General features: G+C 48.1%; 1 protein-coding gene across 2 annotated transcripts in view; it reads right to left on the reverse strand.

Annotated features, from left to right (window-relative positions):
* Positions 1-23,028, reverse strand: part of SYNDIG1 (synapse differentiation inducing 1) — a gene marked incomplete at both ends in the record, with an annotated part of 63,979 nt that extends 40,951 nt beyond the window's left edge. Inside the window, 2 exons of one of the 2 annotated variants that reach the window (XM_079784991.1) lie at positions 5,274-5,411; positions 22,549-23,028. In XM_079784991.1, the coding sequence (XP_079641117.1) occupies positions 5,274-5,411; positions 22,549-23,028 (618 nt within the window). The remainder of the gene's footprint in view (positions 1-5,273; positions 5,412-22,548) is intronic. The other variant, XM_079784992.1, reaches the window with a different exon arrangement.
* Positions 23,029-24,569: the final 1,541 nt, after the last annotated feature.

Raw genomic sequence — 24,569 nt, forward strand, 5'->3', positions numbered from 1 at the left:
AAAGACCTTGTGGAGTCTGCCCCCACACGCCCCAGTCTTGTTACTTCTCTTGCCCCACTCCCTACTTCCACACCCAAAGGGCACCTGCCTCACCACAGGGCCCCCACATCATTCTCAAACACACCTGGCGTGTTCCTACCTCAGGGCCTTTGCACTGGCTGTCCCTCTGCCTGAAAAGCTCCTCCTCAAGAGATCCACATGCTCAGCCTGTAGTTTTATGGTGAAATGCTATCTTCTAAGAAAGCCATCCCATGATCACCCTTTTAAAAAATGTATACCCCGTATCCATTTCTTCTCCTTCATAACTTATCCCTGTTAGGCCCTCTCTGACTTTCTTTTGTTTGTTCCCTGCCTCTCAGCACTAGAACGTCAGCTCTGTGAAGCTGGGGTTCTGTTTCATTCACTGCTATATCCCTGTGCTCAGACCAGGGCCTGATGCAGAGTAGGCGCTAAGTAAATGCTGGATGAATGAATGGATTTCAAGGACATAGTTCCTGGCCAGGTTGGACTCTCATTCTTCTAGATTTTAAAGAGATTCCTTCTTCCCTAATTTATTCAATTCCCTTTGCTGGTGCCATTCATAAAATTCATAATCTGATTTTTAATACCCTTTCCTCATTTAATTACTGTTATAATGTTGCAGTTAGCAAAGGAAAGAAATGTTTTATGAAATAAAATGCTCAAATGTAGAAGCCACCTGCGGCAGGTGCTGGGCATGTAACCGTCTGGCCTGCCCCCTGCCCAGTTCCAGACCCACGGCCTCACGGGGGAGGGTCTCCAGCTTCAGGCTCCAGCTGGTACCTGCCACGGGTGTGAGTAAGGAGCCCTGTTTAGAACCGGCTTCTCTTCCTCACCGCACCACCCTCCAGGCAGAGTGGGGAGCTGGATTTAGAAGGCAGTACCGTGCTTCTATTTTTGTTTCCAAATAGATAAGAAGGTCAAAGTTTTACGGCAGAAAATTTCATTTTAAGGTGTAGAAATAGCTCTATTTGCACCAAGTACCAGTACTCGCTACCTCTCTGATTTTTATAAATTATTTAATCCCTTGAAAACAGTTTCTTCATCCACAAAATGGGGATCATAATTTCCCACCTTTCAGACTCATTGCAAAGATTAAACAAGTGTGCATATTAATTAACTCACAGAAGTTGCTCAGCAAATTATGGATTCAGTTCTATCCCCCACATCATTCAGAAGCATCCATTCCTAGATATCCTACCAAAATTGCACACAACACTTCCCTCTTTATAAAGTGGTTTAGGAAGCTTGCGTGCACTGGGAGCTGAATCGGTTAACACCGGTGGTGTAAAATGATGTCTGGGACAAATGCTACACTCACCCTCCTCCACAGGCCTCCATGCTGATTCCTTCCTCACAGTCAGGCCCAAGCAGCTGCCTTTTCCAGGGATGGCTCTGAGCCAGGCATCCTGGCAGCCCAGCCCCTTGCCAGCCAGCTCAGGCTTAGGACACCTTCCACTCACTGAACCTTGGTTCCAAGGCCACAGAGTGATGCTATGGCAGTGCCACATCACAGGCTTGCTATGAGATCATGCACGGGCAACAGCTACTTAAACTGAAGCAGCATCAGGACCAGCGGGAGGGCCTGTTCAAATGCAGGTCCCTGGACCCACCCCAGAGGCTCTGATTGAGCAGACCTGGTGGGGTAGACAGCATGTCTACCTGTGTAAGGGATGCTGATGCTGTTGGCCAGGACCACACCCCGGGTAGCAGGTGCAAAATATTTAACACGGGACCAACACTTAGTGGATCAACATGTTTCCCGCTTTACAAGCACTTTTATTGCTTCTATTACTACCACGACACCTTTCTCAATTATAAAGTCTGTTGGAGAAAAGACCCTAAGTCGTCTTTTCCTAGGAGTCTCTTCATCCAGGGCCCCACATGTGGACCGACAGTTTGGATTTGCAGGAGAGCATGCTCAGCACCTGCTGCTTTCCCTGGTACCTGTGGGGACTTCCTCTCTAACTTCACTTCCCGAACACCTGGTGAGCTCCATGCCATACATTATTTTAACACCACTTTAGGGATGAAGAAGGCGTGAAGAAGTTGCACCACCCTGGGTTTTGTGAGTCCAGGGAGCCTGTGGATTTGTCTCACCACTGCCTCCTGTCATCCAACCACTGAGATACTGGTTTGGTTTTTCTAAAATGGCCCTGCATGTTCCCTCGACCTCACTGAGTGGTTATTTAACAAAGTGCAAACACCATCTAATTGTCAGTGAGACAGTGAACTATGATCTGTGATAAATGAAGAAAAGCTGCCGTCACACCGGTGTCAAAGATTTCCTTGTAAACAGCGTTGGGACTTGGGGAGCTTTGGCTTCATCAATATGCCGTTTGCTCTATTCTGACGTCACCACTCCAGCCCCCAGCACCTCTGGGCAGCAGGAGGCAGTGGTGGCAATTGCAAAGGATCCTGTAGAGATGGCTCTGGGTACTCCTCTCTCCGGTGCCCTCCTCTCTCCAGAAGTCCCAGACGCCGTGCCCGAGAAAGCGCTGATTAATGTGGTGTAATGACGCTCAGAGTGTCTGTTCACTGCAGGTGCACACTCTCCCTGGGGCAGCTGCGCGCTCCCCTCGAATGCCTGCGGAAGACTGTGTGCCTGCAGGCAGGCTGGAGAAGCACAAACAGCACGCCCACAGCCTCGTGGCTGTGCTAAAGCCTGTGTGTCGGGGAGCGGGGGGTCGCCCCCTGGTCTGCAGCCGAGCCCAGAACCACGCAGTGTGGACTGTGATGGAGAGAGCTGCAGGGGCCTGGTCAGCCTGGCCGTTCCCAGGTGGACAAATCTGGATACAGACCCTGTAGAGGGCACTTACCTCCAGAGATTTCTCCTCCGCTTTGGTCCCACTAAAGGGAAACCCATCCTCAGAGCACAGTGAAAAGGACTGAAAGCCTGGGAACTCTTCTTATCCCCACAGTGAAAGCAAGCCCTCGACTCCCAGACCCTCGCCTTCCCCTCGGAGAAATGTGACCAGAGGCCTCCACGGAAACGGCATTTCACGCTCACTGTTGAACAAATAATCGGAATCCTCTTTATCATCAAAGGTCTGAAATGTCATGCCTGGTCAGACCCAAGTCGAAGAGGTTTCTACAATGTGAAGAATAAAATTACTTTCTGAGAAAGAGACTCTACATGCTCGTCTCTGGAATTGTGGTCTTGGTATTAGAAGTGCACTCTTTTAGACAAAGACCCTACGCACAACCTGCCCTGCTCCGAGACAGGGCTTCACCGGGACACGGGGAGCAGCCAAGACAAGGGACAGCTTCTCTGTCCGGCCTCACAGGCAGCCTTTCCTGTGCCCTCCCCGTTACCCAGGGCGCCCTCCCCTAGGTGCCTCCAGATGCGTTTGTGCACGTCCACTTCCGTCTCCTGGAACAGGTAACAACTGTCCTAGTAGAACCCAAGGTAAGAAGTCAATCAGAGCTCTGCTGTGGATGGCACCTCCTGCTGGGGGCTAGGTCAAGGCTTTCCCCAGGAGGTTGGGAGTGACCTGCTCCGATTAACCTCACATGTGGCAGGACTGGGATGCAGGAGAGATTCAGTTCATGGGAAAAGCCAGAAGTCCCACAATGTGTGAGAAGCCATTTATTTCTCTTGGCTCCATCCTGACCTTCCCTATTGGAGTGAAGCTGCTCTTGTCACTGCAGCACCATAACCCAGGTTGGGTGCAGTGTACACAGACGTGGGTAAGTGCTCCTCCTCTGGGATCTTCTTCCAGCAGGTTCTGCACACGAAGCATGTCTGTCCATAAGCCTTTCTCCAGGTCCCAGCCTGTGTCCCGGTCCTCAGCAGACACAGGACCTACATTTTCTCCTTGGAGTCTGCACACCTGGGCCTTGCTCCAACCAGAGCCACCCAGGCCCCTCCCAAACCTGGCAGTCTTGCTTTCCAGCCAATGCTTGTGCCTCCAAAGAAGGGGGGCCTGTGGCATTCTTGGACACACTCACACAAGAGATGTTCAGGTCGACCCTCCAGGCCATCGATGGATGTGGAGCAACTGCTCAGCCCCACCTCAGCCGTGCAGGACTTTCCCATCACCCTCCCCACCCGTTACCTTCCAGAACCAGGACCACAGGGCAGCCCGGAGCAGGGCCCCACCTTATCCCTCAGCTCCTTCGCCCCTGCCCTGAAGGGCCTCTGAGTGCCCCTGCTAAGAGGTGCGTGCCCTCAGGAGTACCACCACCTGTCAGCTCACCGCTCTCCCTGCGTGGTGTCAGGAAAGCGGGGGCCAGGGGTAAAATAAAGGGCATAATGGGACTCTTGTCACAAGCCAAACAAAAACCAAATCAGCACTGAAACCAGCAAGAAGCAATGAGAGGCCGCTGCTGGGCTTGGCCAAGGAATCGGTTTTTAAGCCAAGAGAAATAAGTATTTCAAACAGAAGACCTGTCAGAATCAGTGTTTGCTGCCTCAGTCCCAGAACCTCTCAGCTGGAGAGGGAAGCCCGGGGCTGAGGGGCGTCCCAGGAGCCAGGAGTGCAGCGCCACGCTCTCCCCGGCCAGCCCAGCAGCTGCCTTCCTCTCTGCTGGGCTGGGATGGTGGTGTTGCTGGAACCTTGTGCTTCAATGGGCAAGTATAAATGTCTTCCTTAGATTAATAAAAATGGGAAGGTAGGTTATTTTTGAAAGAATGCTTTTCATTTGCTAGAGGAAATCTTTCAAAGCCTGGGTTCCATGAAGGCATAGCAAGGAGGATGCTCTGCCGTGAAAGAGGGCTAGACACCGAACCCTTCCGAAGCCCTCACACTGGCCACCCACCAACATACACCATTTCCTCTGGCAGAACATGGACTGGGGGTGAGTACACATAGGCTGCTGTGCACCTAGAACCTATTTTATTGAATGGCCCTTTCACAAAGAAAACGTACCCCCTTTGAGTCCATTATCAGTTGGTTAGATGTCCTCACCCTGGGCACTGTGCTCTCTGGCACTGGGTCAATGCCACTGCTGAGGCCCAAGTGCCCATGTGAAGGTCAAGCTCCCCAACTTATCTGCTTTTCCCCAGCGGACACCTGTTTCCGTTATTCAGCCCTTTCCCAGAAGACTGCCCACCTTACCTTGGGGAGCCATAGGGGCAGTCCCAGGACAACTACTGAGGTGAGGTGGCCCTGATCCCTGAGCTCCCTGTGGCACCCCGACTTACCCAGCATGTTCTCCAGCCATAAAGTAAAGAGTCCTCTGGTGGCATGAGTAGAATGTCTTTTCTGACTCTCCTCCTTACTGCTGGGTGTGCTGGGTGTGTGTGGCCTTACCTCGTGGGACAGGTAGAAGGCTGCAATGCCCAAAGGCCAGAAGCAGCAGAGCATGGAGAAGACGCTGAGACCCAGGTGGTCCCGGGGAGGCATCATGAGAAAGTTGTCCTCGCTCTCTGTATCACTGGAGTAGTTGCTCTGCAAGAGAGAAAGGGGGGATGAAGCAGGAGAAGAGGGTTAATAAAGGAACCACTCTGCGATGCCCTCTGAATCCGGAGGTGGAGCCTGGCCCCTGGGAAGGTCACTGTTGCTGTTATTGCCTGCAAGTACTCCCCTCAAAAGGAAGTGCCCAGCCAAGGGAACTCTTACCAAGAACAGGAGGAGAAAAATTCCAGGCACAGGGTTTTGGGTCATTCCACAGATGACAAAACCCTATACGAGTCAATTACTCACAGATTTTTGGGACGAGGGCTGGGCAGTGGTTGTAAAGGTCTACTCTACAGAAGATAGAACTGGATACTCTCAGAAGGACACATTCTGTGGATTCCACTCTTTATTCTGACACAGGGGGATTTCTATTTAATTTATTTATTTATTTATTTATTTATTTATTTATTTATTCACTAGTGGCCCGGTGCATAAAATTCATGCACATTAAAAGGGAATTCATTAGAGGAAATATTTTAATATTGCTATTTGCCCTTTATCTGTAATAGAAGTGTCCAGCCAGCCCCACCCCCATCAAGCCCTGCCGGGTGAGGGACACAGCCTCACGTCCTGGCACCGGAGTGGGGGGTGCAGCCTCAGGTTCCCCAGCCCTGGCCTGAGCCACGCAGCCTCACCCAGACTCTCAGAAGGACACACTGTGAGACCCCAGACCTGCAGCTCTGCGGGACCCATTAATGCACCTCCTGGTGCCTGGTCGTTTGGTCGTTACAGATAAAAATAAAGTCATGCGTTTAAGCGTGCACATTCATTTTCAATGCCTGATTTGTCTATGTTCTCTAAATTGCAAAATAAATAAGATCTTCAGTCAGATAGCATCATAATGCCAAGTTCTTTATGTAATGACACATACCATTCTCTCCACTCAGTATGCTCCATTTGAATGGATTAAATGTGTGTGACTCATATGAAAGGCACTGCTGCTTGCTCTTAATACAGGAAGCATTAGCTCATTGCCTAACGCCATAGAGTGGTTTAAGTGGCATATACTGACTTGAAGAACAGAAGGAAAAATAACAACAAAAACCAAAACAAAAAACAACGTTCAGTGCTGTGGATGGCAGAATCCTCTCCCTTTCCCTTTTTTTTTTTTTCTTTTCTGCTTTTCTCATGAAGCTATTTGCGCTCTGCCTCAAAATCAACACAGAAGACAAAATCAGATGCTGTAATCTGCATTTTATAGTGCCATTTGCATACAAAGAGGTGTTTTTCAATCTTTACTTTTTTTTTTTTTTTTAACCAATGCAGCTCAAACTTGCTCCCAACGTTCCAGGAGCCAGGCCAACGTGGCTGTGCGGACACACCTTTGCTAGGTGCTGTCAGGCTTCAGGGCTGGGGTAGGGAACATGCCAGGTGTTGCTGGAAATGAATCGGCTCTCCTCTCTACATAGCAGGAGTCTTTTCATTATAAAATGCAAAGCAGCAGCCATTTTCCATTACCCCCATCCCCAGCCCTCCTTGTCCGGGGTGTAGGAAGGGGCTGGGAGGATATTTACTCTCGGCTCTTTGATTTCTCTTATTTAACTGAGCCCAGGGACAGCTGCTTCTCTGAGCGCAATGCCAGTCGGCTCAGGGCTAGCTGCACCTGGAAGGCAAGCGGCAGAGCTGACCAGGGGCTTTGACCAAGCCTGAGTGCGTGGGTCACAGCAACCTCGGCAGGCAGGCTGCTCCTGAAGACCTAGGCCCCTCCCAGCTCCGCAACCCAGCTCCCTGCCCTCCCCCTTTCACCCACAGGCGCCACTGGCGTGGTGTGCCCTAAGGCTTGGTGTGCAGACTCCAGGGTTGCAGGTTCAAGACGCTCCACCTATTCCTGGCACTTTGAGCCATAAGCGCTGGCAGAAACCTTTCCACTCGGTCTTGGTCTTTGGTCATTGCTGAGGTTTTCTGGACTCTCTAGGCCAGGGACAGCCAGGACATTTGCCTCTGACCAACGCCGTGCCTGCAGCCTGCCTGGGGTACCCCCAGCCCCGGGAAAGTGTGGGGGTGTGCCCAGCCTGAGTGAGGGGCCGTGGGTGGGTGGGGGTTGGCTAGCCGTCCCACCCTCATTTGGGGTGGGAGAGGCTGATCAGGGGTGGGGATGAGGGAGGGGCTGGGCGGGGCTTCCATCTTGTGACGGCATTATGGCGTGAGGGTCAATTTGCATATTACCTCTTTATTATATAGGATTTTTTAAAAGACTAGCTTATTGATTTTTAGAGAGAGAGGAAGGGGGGAAGAGAGAGAGAGAGAGAGAGAGAGAGAGAGAGAGAGAGAGAGAGAGAAACATCAATGTGAGAGCGCAACATGGATGGCTGCCTCCTGCATACCCCCTACTGGGGATCAAGCCTGCAACCTGGGCATGTGCCCTGACTTGGAATCAAACCAGCAACCTCCCGGTGCAGGGACTATGCCCAACCAACACAGGCACACTGGCCTGGGCTGAGACAGAGGGATTTTTAAAAAGCAGCTCAGACAATTCCAACTCTGATCAAACCTCCCTGCAGAGGGCACTCTGGAGCGGAGCTCAAGGATACAGAAAGGCAGTCATGTTGTGGCAGGATGGAAAGAAACTAGGGAAATTCCTGGGCACGTGGAATGGGGAAACTGAGACAAGAAAATTAAACAAGGCCAAACAGTGTGGGCAGCTTGCAGCCAGCTTGTGAATCACAAGACCTTATCTTCCCCAACCAAGGACACTTGAGAGTAATGACTTATACCTCTCCTCCCTAACCAGCGAATACAGAGCTCCATCACCCTGGCCTGGGAAAATAGAGAACAAAGACCCAATTAATGCCATTTGTGCCAGCTAAACCCAAGGACAGACGAAGCTGGGGAACAAATAACAAAAACCCCATTAAAGCCAGACAGACCTAAGGTAAAAGTACAACAGTAAAACGGACCAAAGAATAATCCAAAATTCCCCAATATACTCATTTTGATACATCGGCATATTAAAAATGCACCTGGAAAGCTGATGAATAGTCTGCTGAAACCCTCCCCTAAGATTCTCACCTGCGGAAAAAAAAGTGGGGGGAGCGGGGATAAAAAGCTCTCAGGACAAAGAATCAGTGTGGTGCCTATGCCCCTTCTTGGGCACGAACATTTGATTTCTTCCTGAACTCTAAGGGTCCCCATGAGACTTGCAACCAGGGAGCAGTGGGCAGCTGAAGCCTGACCTGGGCTCACCCCCTGAGTCTGTCTCCAAGGCCCCCTTTTCTCTGACTTCCCAGTGAGCTACAGCAGCCCTGCTTTGGCTCAGCTCTTTCCTGTAACATTTCTAGAGAACCAAAGCACTAGTAGAGCCCCGCCTAGGCTCTCCCCTGCTGTTTCTTCTACCCTAATTCCTTCCTTTGTTCCACTGTCCCCAGCGTTAGTAAATGCACTCTCAAACCCATCTGCACTCCTGAGGTGAAATCTTTCCTACACAAAGTCAAGAACCCACTCACTACAGGCCATCTTGAGGCAGATCTGCTTTGGGTCGGTCCTTACTGGTAATAATCATGCCAATGTGCTTCCACTCCTACATGCCAGCTAGAGGATGCTTTTGTTCCAATTAGTTATCCCACTTGCTGGGCCGCCACGACACGTTTTCTCTCCTCGTCAGCATATGGCACACTCGTGCCGATTCATCCCAAACTGGGGCCACTCTCCGTGATGATTTTATAGAGATGGAGTCACATTTTACTCCAGCTTCTGTCAGCTGTAGGAGGTTGTTCAACACGTGCCTCCTGGTGCGGGCTGGAGACATGCAGGACCACCGCAGTGCATGCTGGCCAAAGATTTAATTGGTGCAGAGCTACATCTCTCAGGTTCCAATATCCTATTTCCCCCAAGCCAGTCCAGGAAGAGGGGCAGCTGGGAGTTCCGTAGAGGTGGCTTCAGAGGTACCACACACTCAGGTGGGTGCTCTGTATGAGCCTAACACCTGTGTGGGTGCCATGGCCACCAGTACCACCCAACAACGCCCCTCGTGTCTCCCCTGCCTTCCTACGCAGACAGGCACCGATGAAGCCCACAGGTGACAACGATGTCCTTTCCTATTTTGTTAATTAAAATGCACGTGAAATGCCCACCAGAGCCTCTAATCAGTGTGCAGACAGCAGCGGTGCTTTAGTGAAACGGTAGAAGCTTCCTGTTAGGACTTCTCTTGTCTCGTTGAGAAAACAGGCAAAGTCTGATGGGCTCACTCAAACCACAAGCAAGGACCTTGTCTGGAGGGCCCTGTGATGGACGTGGGTGACGCACGGTCTACACAGCAGCTGTCCCTCCAGCCCTGCAGGGCAGGGGCTTTGAGGACCAGCCCCTTCCTGCCCGGGGGGCACTGCCCCTTCTCGGGTGAGTCACAGGCACTGCCGAGTTTGGGATCACACAGCATATGCCCCCCAGAGCTGTGTCTGGAATTTACATTCTTGTACTCTGCAGCATCACCTCCCAGATGGTCTCCCCAACAATAGAGGGAAATGAAAATTACTCCCTTTCTGTCTGTCAGAGACGGGAACTGAGCAGCCTTCAGGGATGCATAATTCATGGGTGAGGCTCATGGGCGGATGAGGGCTGCCTCATGGGTGTGCTGCCGGAGGGGTACATGAGTGGGGACCCTCCACTGTTCGTGGGGTTCTTGGGGTGCGGCTGAAATAGGAATTTTCAGAAGCCCCCACGGGAGGATGAGGTGGCAGAAGATTTAATTGGTGCAGAGCTACATCTCTCAGGTTCCAGTGTCCCATTTCCCCCAAGCCAGTCCAGGAAGAGGGGCAGCTGGGAGTTCCGTAGAGCCAGAAAGAGGGCCAGTGTCCAGAGTTTCCATCCCATGTTGCAGCCGGGAGTGGTTCAGCATTCAGGCCAGGTTAGAGTCTATTAGTCCTTTTGTGGAGCCCAACAAGGCCGTGCGCCATGTGGGCAGAGGGGAGCGCAGCCCCTGCTGCAGGAGGCCCAACGGGAACGGGCATGGGAGCCAAGAGAGCTCACTCCTTTGTTTAGAAGATGAAACATTCAGGTTTTGTGCGCTTGCAGTGGCCATGCCCATTCTGGCCAATTACCGATTTCCAGGTCTGACTGACGGGCAATTAGCCTCCCACATCACTCAGACCTTACTGGGCATGCGTCGAACCTGCCTTTGTCTAGTCCCTTCCCCCATGGATCAGCGGGGAATAGACCTGGAGAGTGTTAAATGCAGCTTTTTGGCAAAGCTGTGTAAGTGGCAAGCCTATACTATCTGGTCTCCGCATTCACTCCTTTCCTGTTAAACAATAACCAGGTTATTACAGCGGTATCAGGTGGAGATGCACAGGTGCCAGCCCCGTGGAAGTTAAAATCTCTTATTTGAATGGAGGCTGTGCAGTGTTGCCGGGCAGAGTCTGAGTATCTTCATAGCCCTTCCTCTCCACAGCCGTGTCCACCCCAGGGTGTCCAGACCCTCATCTGGAAACAAGGGGCCTGGAGTGCCGAGCTGTGCTGGAAAGGCTGAGCTGCACTTTCTGGGGAGGGAAGAGCCTACGGTGACAGTCCCAGGTTGAGTGAAACCAAAGAGCCTCTGAGCCAGGTGGAGGGGCAGGACTGAAAGGACAGCCTCTTCTAACCCTCAGCTCAGTCCCTGAGTTCATGAACTTCATGCGGACGGGTCCAGGTGCTGCTCCTGGGTGTCCTCACACATGTACAGCAACTCTGTCTATGGATATTTGTTTAGTGTTTTTAATTGTTTCTTTTTTGAGTGTTTTTTTTTAAATGATTTTTGTTTTTTTGGTTTTAGTTCACAAAGAGTTTTATATACCTGAGTTGGCTGGATTCTAACAGCAACTCTGGAAATAGGTGTTATTCCTGTCTTTACTGTTATTTCTATTTTACAAAGGACAGAGTTGGACTCCAGGAAACTGAAATCTTTCCAAATCACAGAACCACCCAGTCAGTGGCTGCTCAGTCCAGATTATGCTGTGTTTGGACCCCAACCAAAAACGTGGCTATGAATAAACTCCACTTTACCTCAGTCGCTTCTCGTTCAAAGATAAGGTGTCTCCTATGACCCAAGGATTCTGATGACTTTACTTATTTTTATTTTTTTAATATATCTTTATTGATTTCAGAGAGGAAGGGAGAGGGGGAGAGAGAGATAGAAACATCAAAGATGAGAGAAAATCATTGATCGGCTGCCTCCTGCACGCCCCACACTGGGGAGCAAGCCCTCAATGTGGGCATGTGCCCTGCCTGGGAATCAAACTGTGACCTGGTCCATAGGTCGACACTCAATCACTGAGCCAGCCGGTTGGGCATGACTTAACTTCTTGGCTGGTCTGTTTCATGGTGGTGACATGGAGGCCAGTGGTGACAGTGTCCAGTTGAGAGTTTTCTCAATCAAATGGCCAGGGTGTGTGAACTGCTGGCCCAGGCCACACAGGCAGCGGCAGCACCAACTTCTGCCTTTGGAAACTGCTTAGAATGACACCACTATACCCATGAAGCAAAGAATTAGACTTCAGGGCACTCCCCCAGAATCCTCACAGATTTTTATTTAGAAGCGTAAGGAAGCACACTACAAATTACCAAGTTGTGGCTACATGGCACCAGAACAATTAGTCAATCTTGACTAAAATAGGTTTTAAAATAGATTCAGACAAATTACAGGGTAGACAGAACGGCCCAGCTCTTTTCATGCTCTTTCTTCCATTAGTAGGTTGTAAGTGGCTGTGGGCTTCGTGCCACCAAACAGCAAGGAGAGGAAATGAGGGCGCGTGCAGGAGGCTATGTACACACCAATAAACCAAACGGAGAAAATATGCATAACTACCAACACCAATACATCATCATCCACAGCAGCTGTTTCTAAAATTCCTCCTCATGGGTCGTTGGATTGGAATAGCTGCAACGCAGATTGAAAGTAATTTAATGGAGGTGACAGTCCACATGAAGGTCCTCCCTTTTGAGCTAACCCTTTGCAGGAGGCAAATGCTACAAAAAGGTAGAGAAAGGAAGGAGCCGCTGGGTCCCTCAGCCGGTGCCCCGCTGATCTGGCCGCTCCCCCCACCATCTGCTCATTCTCTATCCCATTTTTGTTGCCTCCACTCAGTGGAATGGCTTTTAGTCAGCTTGGGGTTTTCTTCCCTGGGGTATTTTAAGTCCCGATGTTTCCCATTCTCTCAGCTCTGTGAGCAAGGGCTGCAGGGTGCCTTTTCAGGGGTGGGAAGCTGTGCTCAGCTGTGTGACTTAGTCTCCCTCAGGCCTCACCCATCCCCACAATGCCTCCCTCTGGGCCACATGCTGCTCTCCCAATCCCCCCTGGCCTTCTCTGCTTGCTAATTCTGGGGAGCACCTACTGCTCAGCTTGAGGGAGAGAGCAGAGGACCAGCGAGCAGGATGGTACAGGCATGGGCCTCGACTAGGCCAGGATGCAGAGTAGTCCAGGATGCAGCCTTCCTGTGGAGGCTCAGGTTGCAGGAGCACCGTTTAAGAAACACAAGGACAAGCATGCAGGGGTGTTCCTTCTAGAGCAGTGATGGGCAACCTTTTGAGCTTGGTGTGTCAAACTTCGCCAAAAAACTGAGCATAACTCGGGTAGTGTGTCACTTTGAGGAAAAAACTAACTCCAAGACTCTAGTCGCAAATGTTTCATCCTCAGGAGCAGCAAATGTTTCATCCTCGGCATGCGGCCGCGTGTCACCAGAAATGGCTACGCGTGTCAGTGCTGACACGCGTGTCATAGGTTCGCCATCACTGTTCTAGAGTGTTCCTGGCAGCACTGTTTAAAAACAGTAAAATTATAAAAGAATTCTACACACCAGGCAGGTATGAGGGTAGCAGTGGGAGACAGCAGTGACAGTCTGGCAGGGTATCCTGGAAAGCTCTGAGGAGAAGTGGCATTTGAGTAAAGCCCTGAATATGGTGAGAAAACTAAAACTGGTGGCATGGCTGTTTATTGGTTGCCCAAGGAAGGTGCTTATAATAAATGGAGTGAAAAACCAGGGTAGAAAGTGAATGTATCATAGTTCCTCCAGGGCGCCCGGAGTTAGATGCTTCTGAATGGAGGGCATACCATTAACTTCTTTCTTTCTTTTTGCATTTCTGGGTTTTCATTTTTTTTTTCTAAAATAGGCAAGATGCATTTGGCAATGGAAATTATAAAGGGACAGAGGTGCTCACAGTGCAGAGGCCTCCACCATCCCTGTGTCCTCACAAAGAACTCTGTGGAGTACGTTTCCCTGAGACTCAGCCTGGAGAAATCTCATGGCATGGGCCTGGTGCTCAACGAGCCGCGGGCAGAGCAGGATCCGAAGGAACCCAGCACCACCTGAGGGTGTGCACTGAGACACAGTTCACCCACGACCCCTGGTCCCTTGGACCTGTCTGACTGAGGATTGAGCACAGAGGCCTCAGAGCTGCCCAGGACACCCACCTCTGTGCGGACTGGTGCAAGCAGCCATAGCCACAGGGAGCTCCAAAAACTGAAATGATCTCAAATCAAATACACCTAACAACTAGTTCCCAAGCCACATTACCATATGCCAGTGCTCAGTAGCCAGAGGCTGTTGGTGCCTCTCACGGTGGATAGCACAGATTCGCAGCATTTCCATCATCTCAGGAAACTCTGTTAGACAGCCCTGTCTTATGGGGTCTGATCCCTATTAACTCTTGCCCCACTCTTTCCCACCAACAGGGAGCTCTCTGCTGTTCCTCCAACATGCCGGCACCTGCTCCTGTCCCAGGGCCCTTGCACTTGCTGTTCCTCAGCTGGGAACTCTCTTCCCCACATATACACATGACTAGTTTTCTCACCATATTCAGGGCTTTACCCAAATGCCACTTCTCCTCAGAGCTTTCCAGAATACCCTGCCAGACTGTCACCGCTACCCTCATACCTGCCTGGTGCATCCCTTTGATCCCCAGGTGGTGCTGACTTATTTACTGTCTGAGTCCCTTCCTCTAAGTGCTAGGAGGGCAGAAGTCTATGCATGTTTTATTTGTAACTATATCCTAAGTGCCTACAATAACGCCTGGCACACAGTAGGCACCTAATGTACCTGCCAAGTGAGTGAAGAATTCATGTGTGCCCTCAGCTAACACTGACAGCACCGACTGACGCAGCAAAGCTCCCAGGTTGTTCAGAATGCCCTGGGCTCCTTTAGGCTTATCAATGCCCATGAATGCACCGTCTTCAGCCCTTCTGCCCCACCGCGGCTCCTCTCCTTCCCCACCTAAAACGCCTTCCCTGTGTATTCCAGGATGCACACCCTAGCCGCCATTCAGGTGAGATCGCAGGAAGGATGGGGAAGAATGACGACCCATCCGGCTCAAGGCTGTCTTACTCAGGGCAGCTGATGAACAGAACTAAGGACGAACCATGGCCAGCATGCAGGCAGGTGTGTCTGTCAACCTGCGTGTGTCTGTCAGCTGCATACTCGATGTCCTATGGTCTTGGTAGCCAGCATGCAGCATGGTATCTTTGTCTGCGTCCGAGTAGAGAAGTGTGGGGAAGCATCTTTGATATCCCAGACAGGTCAACACCTAGCAGAGCTTCTACTGCCACAGAAGGAAATGGCAAGGCTAGTGTCTGGGTTTTGAGCCCTGGGTTTCTTTTTTATAAAAATATTTTTATTGATTTCAGAGAGGAATCACTGGGGATTGAGTCCACAACCTGGGCATGTGCCCTGACTGGGAATTGAACTGTGACCTCCCGAATCATAGGTTGACGCTCATCCACTGAGCCACGCCGGCCGGGCGAGCCCTGGGTTTCTTACAAGGCTGACACTGGGATTATCTTCCTTCACCTGCACCATTAGGGTGGGCCCCAAAGATCCCCGGGTATCCACTTAGGGGTTTTATTTGGGCAGCCTGGCTGTGGAAGACTAGGTGAAATCATCCCAGCTTTCCCCAGCACCTTGAAGCCCCATTAGCCTCTCCTTTACCCAAAACTAGATCAATAAACACCACAGATGTCTCCTGAGGACCCTCTCTGTGTAATGAGTACAAGGCTTGCAGATGCAAAGAGGCATAGAGATCTGGGGGTTCAATACTATGAAATGCAAAGAAATCATATTTTAGTTTCTGAACACATATTACCCTAAATTACTATTAAATTATTCCAGGAATAAAATTTAGTTTCTCCTACTAGGTAGTAATTCTCTTGTCAATAGAGACTATTTCCTACACAGGTGCGATAGAAGCAAATTAAGGCAACAAACCCCTCTACTGCAAGACTGAAACTGTGTCTTTGGGGCCCCTTTAAAGAGCTCGTCTGTTGAGCATGTTGTACCTGAATGGGCCAGGTAGACAACAGGACAAGGAGCTGGAAAGAGCTCCACCGTTTTTCCAAAAGTGGTGTGGATTTGGGGATTCCTAGGGAAAGCTGTGTAGAAAAGGTGGGAGGGAGAGGAGAGGTGGAGACAGGGGTCAGGGGGTGTCTTGGGCCTGGGGCACAGCAGAGGGTGTGACCAGTGAGCAACAAGGCTGCAGGGACGGTCTAAGGCCTGGGGCCATCTTTATTCTCCACCACAGGGGTAGAGGCCATGCTAGAAACAATCCCAGTGTCTGTCACTCCCTTCCCAGTGCTCAGTGAGGGCCAAGGCATTTGAGTTCACAATTTTGGAATCAGTCGGCCAGGACAAGGAGGAAAGCATAGCACGGAGCCAGACCTCAGCCCTTGCTGCAGCCTCTTTCAAGTATGTAATGCTGGGAGCACGTGCTGTGCAGCCCAGCCCTCTCCTCCCCTGCACTGAGATAGCCCAAAGCAGATACAAGATTTTCCTTAGAAACACTCAACCGTCATCCTCCTACTCAGTAGCTCGCTGCCCCACTCTCCTGCTGATCCGTGATCTGGTCATTACGCTTCACGGCATAACAACCATTTGCATATTACGTCTTTATTATATAGGATCTTTATTATATAGGATATGCATAACCCATGGACACAGACAATAGGGTGCTGAAGGCCTAGGGTGGGGCGAAGGTGGGCTGGCGGGGGTTAATGGGGAAAAAAGAGGGACATATGTAATACTTTAAACAATAAAGAATTATTGAAAAAATAATCACCCCTCTAAACTAGCACCCTGGAGTATCATAGGAAGATGTATTGCACTCTTTATTCTAATTCCTAAAAGCTGGGAATTCAGTTATTTGTTAACCACCTCTCCATTATCAGGCAAGTAAAAACAGGGACACGATTTCACAACAAATATGTGTTTCTAACTGCAGCATGTTTGACGTGACTTCAGTCATAGCCATCTAGATCTACCCCCCTCTGTGTGCCCGGAAATGGGGAAAACACCACTTGCTTTGGTGGCTCTGGTCTGAACAGTTGTTCTCCACTTGCCTTTTAGGGGACATCCCAGAGAGCATGCTCAGCTGGCAGGGTCAGGTGTCACTTTAAGAGGGGCACTTCCGTGCTATAGGGCACGCAGCGGGCCTGGGGCCTCTGTGAAGGGGGGATGAGATCTACAGCCCTAAGTTCCCAAACCGGCTGGCACCCAAACAGCTTCCCCTCTTCCTCTTTTGCATGTTGGGTTCCCAGGAAAACTCTCAACTAAAAAATAAAAAAAGTTTGAAAATATGGGAGTTAATACATCACTTAGAACTTTTTTTTTTTTTTTTTGGCCTCCTAGTAGTATCTGGTACAATAGTCCCTAAATGAGTTTACATTCCTTGAGGAAGGAGGTATTTTTAGAAGATGCTAATCCGATTAAGAGCTTAAAGATAAAATTTTCTAAAGATGGGGGGAAAATAAAGTTAACTGAAAGGGAAATAAAATACAATACCAGTGTCTTGCATCTTCCAGAATGAATGCAATCCAGTTCCTTTGGCCCATAATGCTGAGATTAGGAAGTACAAACTACCAGTTATAAAAATAGTCATAGGGATGTAAAGTACATCAGAGGCAATATAGTCAATGATATCATAATAACTATATACAATGTCAGGTGGTTACTAGATTCATTGTGGTAATTACTCCATAAGGAATATAAATGTCTATTCACTCACTGTGTTGTACACCTGAAGCTAATATTGTACATTTGTTTATTTATTTATAATTTGCAATTTTTATTGAATTATTGGGGTGATAGTAGTAAATAAATGTATATAGGCTTCGAGTATAATTCTATAACACACCATCAGTATATTGTATTGTGTGTTCACCATTCAAAGTCAAGTCTCTTTGCGTCACCATTTATCCTCCCTTTACAAGCCTCTTCTACATCCCTAAGCCCCCTTTCCCTCTTGTAATCATCCTATCACCCTACTGTTGTCTGTGTCTATGAGTTTTTTTTCTTGCTCTCTCAAAGAATGTGCACTGATTAAACTGGAATTGAGGGTATCAGTTTCTATCTATCTATCTATAATATAAAAATATATGTGCATGTAAATGCACACTATTATATAGATATGTTTATGTATATTCCCAGCTCAGTCTGCTGAGAGGGCTTAGATACAATGACACCCCCACCTGTCCCAAGTAGCAATGAGGAGATCTAGTAGTCCTATGTTGGTTTCTGAATGCAATTTCTTCAACAAAAGGAGCCTGGGCTCTTTGGAGTAATGGCTGATTTCGGGGCTGGGGCTGGCAACAGACAAGATACATTTGGAGCAGCTTGCCGTAGCAGGAAATGATGATCACAGCTGATTAAAGAATGATGAGCTACTGCAAAAAGGCATAGAAGCCAACTTGAAGGGGCCTTTCCTTTCCCTTATAACAAAGTGAGCAACAGAATAAATATGCAATACACATTATAATAAATGTGACAGCAACTCACTGAATAAAATAAGAATCAATGGCCAGCCTGAAACAAAGTAATAAATAGATAAAACAATAAATATGGGGAGGAATAACTCTTCCTTGTAATGGAATGCCAACTAATACATTTAGAGAGAACTATAGAGTTAGAAATTTGATGAATGGTAAAAACAGTAGGTAAACGGCTAATGGAACACACGATGTGTTCTCCCAACAAGTACATTTCTAAAAAATACTTAATAATTGCAAAGAAACACCATCACTTGGCCAGTGAGAAACTTCAACAAGTGATAAAATTACCACCATGAGGAATGGGGCACATTGACACCAAGGGCCTCCTGAAGGTACTGACAAGGGCATTGCATCACCTACATGTTGGTCCTGCCAAAAATGCAGTCACCTGAATCCAATCAAAGGAATCATCAGACAAAACTAAATTGAGAGCTGTCTGTTCATCTCCACTGCCCTTGGCCTACTGTACCTATTCAAGGATATGGATATGAAACACATGGGTATAACAAGTGTCAGGAGAATGATGGAGACATTCAGGAACTTCTTTTACATTTTCTATTCCAAACTTTTCATTGCTGGTGGATATTATATATTGAAGCTGTTTTCCCAAAACTCGTAGCAAAACTAAAAATCCTTTGCTGGCCAACTTGGCCACTTAGGGGACTGGAAACATCTATGTACAAGAGAGGTCTGTGGATGCATGTTTTTTTGGCTAATTCCTTCACCTTCATAAGTAACACACAGACACAGACAACAGTGTGGTGATAGCCAGAGGGAAAGAGCTGGGGGGCTAGGTGGAGGTGGACAAAAGTGGGGGGAGTGGGGATGGAAAGAGACTTTGCTTGGGGTGATAGGCACATGATGCAGTGTGCAGATAACGTTTTATCGAGTTGTACATTTGAAACATGTGTGGTTTTGTGAACCAGTGTCAACCCAATAAATTCAATTTTTTTTTAAAAAAGAAAGAGGCCTAACTCCTTCCTTCCCATCATCTCCAAACAATGGCCTATTTCACTTAAAAAATATTCAGTTTAATGCTGTCCTGATTCTCTCTTTCACCATCCCTGACAATAGGCCCCCAACAGGCTCTGTGCCTCCAGTGTAACTAGCCCCATACTCCCTCCTGTCTCACCTCCATCTCCCCTACACTCTTATCCCACTCTGCAGCCAGAACAGCTTCCAAAAATACGGATCTGACCATGGTCCTGCAGCCTGAAACCCCTCAGTGGTTCCCTACTCCCAGCAGCCATCAGGGTGTCCAGCAGCCATCAGGGTGTCCAGCAGCCTGGCCTGTGTGGTGCAGCACAGCAGCACCCTGAACAGGCCTGAGGCTATAGATGGGCTTGGGCTCTCTTCTCACACCCACCTCTCCACAGGGCTCTTCTTGACACTATTACTTGTCCATCCTTCCTGTCTTGTAGTTATCCACCTAAAATCCAGCCTCCCTTAGAGGGCTGGTAAGGCCCTCACTGATGGGACCCTACTTCTTTTAGGTCCTGTCTCCAAGATCTCACCATGATCCATAGGTTTTTTCGATTCTAACTAGTTAGCGTTCCCTGCAGATCTAGGTTGGATGCCTCCAGGCTTTATCTGCTCACATGTCTCCTTGGACTGAAATTCTCCCACCACCTCCCCACAGCCCTTCTTGGCCAACAGTCTGGTTCTCTTCCTCAAGATGCAGTGCAGGAGCCCCATCCCCTCCCTTAGATGCTCTGAGGGCAGACTGGGAAGTCATTACAACTCTCTGTTATGATGAAATTGCATTTTTGTATCTGCTTCCTAAACTGTATGCAGGTAAGTAGCATTTCTACTTTTGCTTTCAGCAAAAAACCTCAGACCTTAACAGAGTGGACATTTAATAGAGGCTTTTGAATGGAAGCCAAAGCCCTCTCCCAACTTTCTCAAAACTCTAGCATTGCCAGAGCTCACACCCTTCTCTTCCCCTTAACAGGTCTCCTTGTATAGCCTTTCCTACTTGAACAACTTCTCTCCACAGCTTGTCAGTTGGTTTTCAGCTCTATGCATAGGGATTGCTACATCACTGTTTATTTTTCCATTTCTTAATTAGGCACTGGGTCCTTCCATACTGTTCCAGAAGGTAAGATTTCCTTCTTTTTTTAAGGCTGAGTAGCATTCCATTGTGTAACTGTACCACAGCGTTTTTATCCACTCATCTACTGATGGGCACTTGGGCTGCTTCCAAACTTAACTACTGAAAATAACACTGCAATGAACATGGGGTACATGTAGTCTTTTGAGTTAGGGTTTCGAGTTTTTGGGATATATTCCCAGAAGTGGAATTGCTAAGTCATAAGGCAGTTCCATTTCTAATTTTTTAGGTCTCTCCATATTGTTTTCCCCAGTGGCTGCACCAATCTGCATTCTCATCAATAGTGCATGAGGGTTCCCCTTTCTCCACATCCTCAGCAGCATTTGTTGTTTGTTAATTTATTGATGATAGCCATACTGACAAGCTTGAGGTGATATCTCATTGTGTGTGTGGTTTTTTAAATTCTTACCCGAGGATATTTTTCCGTTGATTTTTAGAGAGAATGAAGGAGAGTGGGGAGGAGGAGAGAGAGAGAGAGCAAGAAACATCAATGTGAGAGAGACCCTTCAATTGGTTGCCTCCTGCATGCGCCCTAACCACAGCCAGGGATGGAGCCTGCAACTGAGGTACGTTCCCCTGACCAGGAATCAAACCTGTGACCCTTCAGGCCACAGTCCAACACTCTAACCACTGAGCCAAACCAGCCAGGGCTCATTGTGGTTTTAATTTGCATTTCTCCGATAATTAGTGTCCTTGAACATTTTGCCTATTGGCCATCTGTATGTCCTTTTTGGAGAAGTGTCTATTCTGGTTCTTTGCCGATTTTTAAATTAGATTGTTTGTTTTCCTGGTGTTGAGTTGTATAAGTTCTTTATATATTTTGGAAATTAATGTATCATTGACGAATATGTTCTCCCATACAACTTGTTTCCCTTTCATCTTGTTGATGGTGTCCTTTGCTTTCCAAAAACTTTTTAGTTTGATGTAGTCCCATCTATTTTTTCTTTCGTTTCCCTTGCCAGAGGTCATATATCAGAAAAAAATTATTGCTATGAGAAATATCCAAGATTTTTTCATTTATATGTGGAATCTAATGTACAAAATAAACTAACAAACAAAGTGAAGACAGACTCTAGGATGCAGAGAACAGTATGTGATTGCCAGAGGGAAAGGGCAGTGGGGGGGAGGTAGAGGAAAGTAAAGGGGGTGTAAATAGAGATGGAAGGAGACTTGACTTGGGGGGTAAACACACAATACAATATACAGATGATGTATTATAGAACTGTGTACCTGAAACCTGTATGATTTTTTAACCAATGTCACTGTAATAAATGCAATTAAAAAGGAAGAACATCTCTCTCCAGCTGCTTCTTTCACCTCCAATCCTGACAATTCTGGTCTCGTTGACCCATCAATTCCTCATTATTTCATTGGCCTTCTACCTAGTCCAGGGCCCCATGAGTGTGGGTCTGATTCTACTCCAAACCTCTTCCTCCATGCTCTCTCCAGCCTCCACCAGAAAATCTGGCTCTTTTTTCTCAGCCACTCATGTCCTGGAGGAATATCCTCTATCTTCAAGGCAGTGAAATTACTTCCTTCAGCTTGGGTTCCTGCCTCTTAATTGACAAATGTATGGCTTTTGTTCAGCTCTGTGAACAAAAGAACCTCCCATTTGGGGTGCTTCATCGAAGGAGAAGGGACGAGCTAAACTGGAGGCTGTTGTGCATGTTACACCAAGTCAATGTGCATGTTTCTAAGAATGTAATCCAACCACCCTTACCTGCTCTCCAGTCTAATGAAGAAGTGACTCTTGCAATAATTTAACTTCCCTTCTCTTAAGGCTATCAATTCTACTACTTCTTCCAGCAGGTTTTAGCTCTACAATGATCCTTTAGTAGAAACTTTGGCATGCCAAATTAAGGAAACCACGCACATCTGGCAGCAAAAATACATCCCAAATTGTCACCACACATGCATTTCTAGCCTTTTGCTGCCTAGCACCACATGTCCCTCTCATCTTGTTCACTTTGCCAATGACCCCTCTTTCCTGTGGGTGGGGTGTTAGCGGGAGTTCCCAAGTGACCTGCTGGTGCTGCCAACCCTTAAATCCACCTGTAGCCCCATCGCCACAGCTATTACCTTAGGGCATTTCTGATGAGAATTCCTGCTGAAGCCCTCACTGGGTCTTGGTCATTTAGTCTCTCTTCACTCCTCCCATCTTTTGCAAATACTGAAGAGTTTAAGGGGCACCAAAAATGTTTCAGTTTCTCTGCATTTTATCTTTCACTAGTTTCATTCCCTAATTTTTGCCAGGCCCTCGTGGATTCCCACCAAATCACCAGATCCCATTCCCATCTGACCTCCAAATCCTGAAATTCCTCTTCCTCCTCCACATCATAGGAGAGGGTGTGGATTTTGATGTCATCAGCTGAGAGGTCAATGAACTTCCCATCGGGGTACTCCAGACTCTCTTTGGTGGGTGAGCGGTCCTCAATGAAGGTGGTCTCGCAGCAGTCGGCAGCCACGCCATCCCCCCAGGAGCGCAGCATGCCCTCGGAGTAGAGGATGATGTTAGGATGGTAGTGGGACTCCACTGACTGCTGCAGGGTGTTGGGGTCCAGCAGCTGCTGGACTGGCTCACTCCTGCCGCTGTCCAGGGTGGCTGCTGCTGCACTGCCCAGCAGCCGGCAGTTCTGATACTGGGGTGCTGGGTAAACAGACACCAGGCCGTCTCTGCTCTCAGCCATGAAGTTTCTGGTGTTAATTAAGCCATTCCTCTTGCCAGCATCGTTGATCTTACTGTGCATGAGCATATTCTTCTGCTCAATGATGCCATCCATGGTGCTCTGCCTGCCCAGCTGGGTGTTGGGCTGTGGCTGCAGGGCTGGGCTTCAGGGTTACACTTGCCTCATGGAACCCATGTCTCCTGGAGGAGAAGAAAACAGAGATGAGACAAGGAAATCACACCCGAAAAAGAGCTAATCACCCAGACCCTTGTTCTCTCAGGTATACTAGTCAGCTAGTACATACCATAGCTAGGAGAGGGAGATGAGAGTCCAGCCCTACCGAATCTGCCAGTTTTATATTTTTAAGATTTTTTAATTGACTTTTTTTTAGAGAGAGAGAAAGGGAGAGGGAGAGAAAAATATTGATGCAAAAGCGAAGCATTGATTAGCAGCCTTCTGCATGCCCCCAGCTGCCTCCTGCACACCGCCTACTAGGGATTGAGCCCGGAACCCAGGCATGTGCCCTGACTGAGAATCGAACCAGAAACTTTTCAGTCCACTGGACAAGGCCCAACCAACTGAGCTACACGGGCCAGGGCAACTAATCCACCAATTTTAAAAAGGCTTTATCAGAGCAGCCAGCCAGAGTAAAGCAGACACTGATTATGTGCATCTCTATAAAGTCTATTTCTAAAATGGACTCTGCAGAAATTGGAATCACTGCAGCTCTAGAGAAACCTGTGATGAGCAGCACTCATCCTGAGTCTCACAGGTAAACCCAATCACATTAGCATCAGACTGGTCCTCAGGGAGAACAAGGCTGTAAATCTGTAATAGAGCTAGAGTTTCCAAATCCATGGCTCCTCATTCCAGCAAAAAACACACCCCCAAAGAAGAAAGCGTTTAGAATAACGTCCCACACAGATTTAGAAAATAAATGACAAGACCATACCATTGTACTGTAGATGGACAAAATTCCCCAACTGAGGAAATACATGTATATTCTGAGGTAGGTATTAGAATTAGCTCAACACACATGCCTACTGGCCTTCCAGCATAGTCCCAGGAATCAGCTTAGAAATGTCTTTGCCTTAATGGTGCTCAGAGAAATATCTACATATGAGGGACATAATTAAGAAGTCCTCCAAATTGTTTCTCCCTAGATTGTGTTTCTTTCTAGGGTTTCAAATGTTAAAAGAAGAAGAAGAAAAAAAAGATAGACAAGCTTGAGATTTCCAGAGCTAATGAATGAATTTCCTCAGGTTTTTCATCTTTGCAAGTTAACTATTATTCAGGAAAATATTCTGTCTTGGGGGCTTAGGGTGCTCTGGCTTTCTATGAGATTCAAGCACTTTCTTACGTTATAACTGTTTTACTTAGTGGAAGTTATTGGAATTTACAATTTCAGACTGACTAAAGGAGAAGAGATAGAGAGGACACCTTGGTGACTAACTGGGAAATAATATTTTAATAGAGTTGACAAATGACTAGTCGAACTACAGTATATGTGCTGAGAAATTGGTCCTATTATTAACATTATACTGTGTCAAACTTGAGAGGTCAGAAACATACTTCCACCTCTGCTTACACAGCACAGAGTAGTTTGCTCAAATTTAAATATTTGAACAAGATTTCGTGACCGTCTGCAACAAGCA

This window comes from Cnephaeus nilssonii (assembly GCF_951640355.1).
Source record: "Cnephaeus nilssonii genome assembly, chromosome: 11".
NCBI classification, from domain to species: domain Eukaryota; kingdom Metazoa; phylum Chordata; class Mammalia; order Chiroptera; family Vespertilionidae; genus Cnephaeus; species Cnephaeus nilssonii.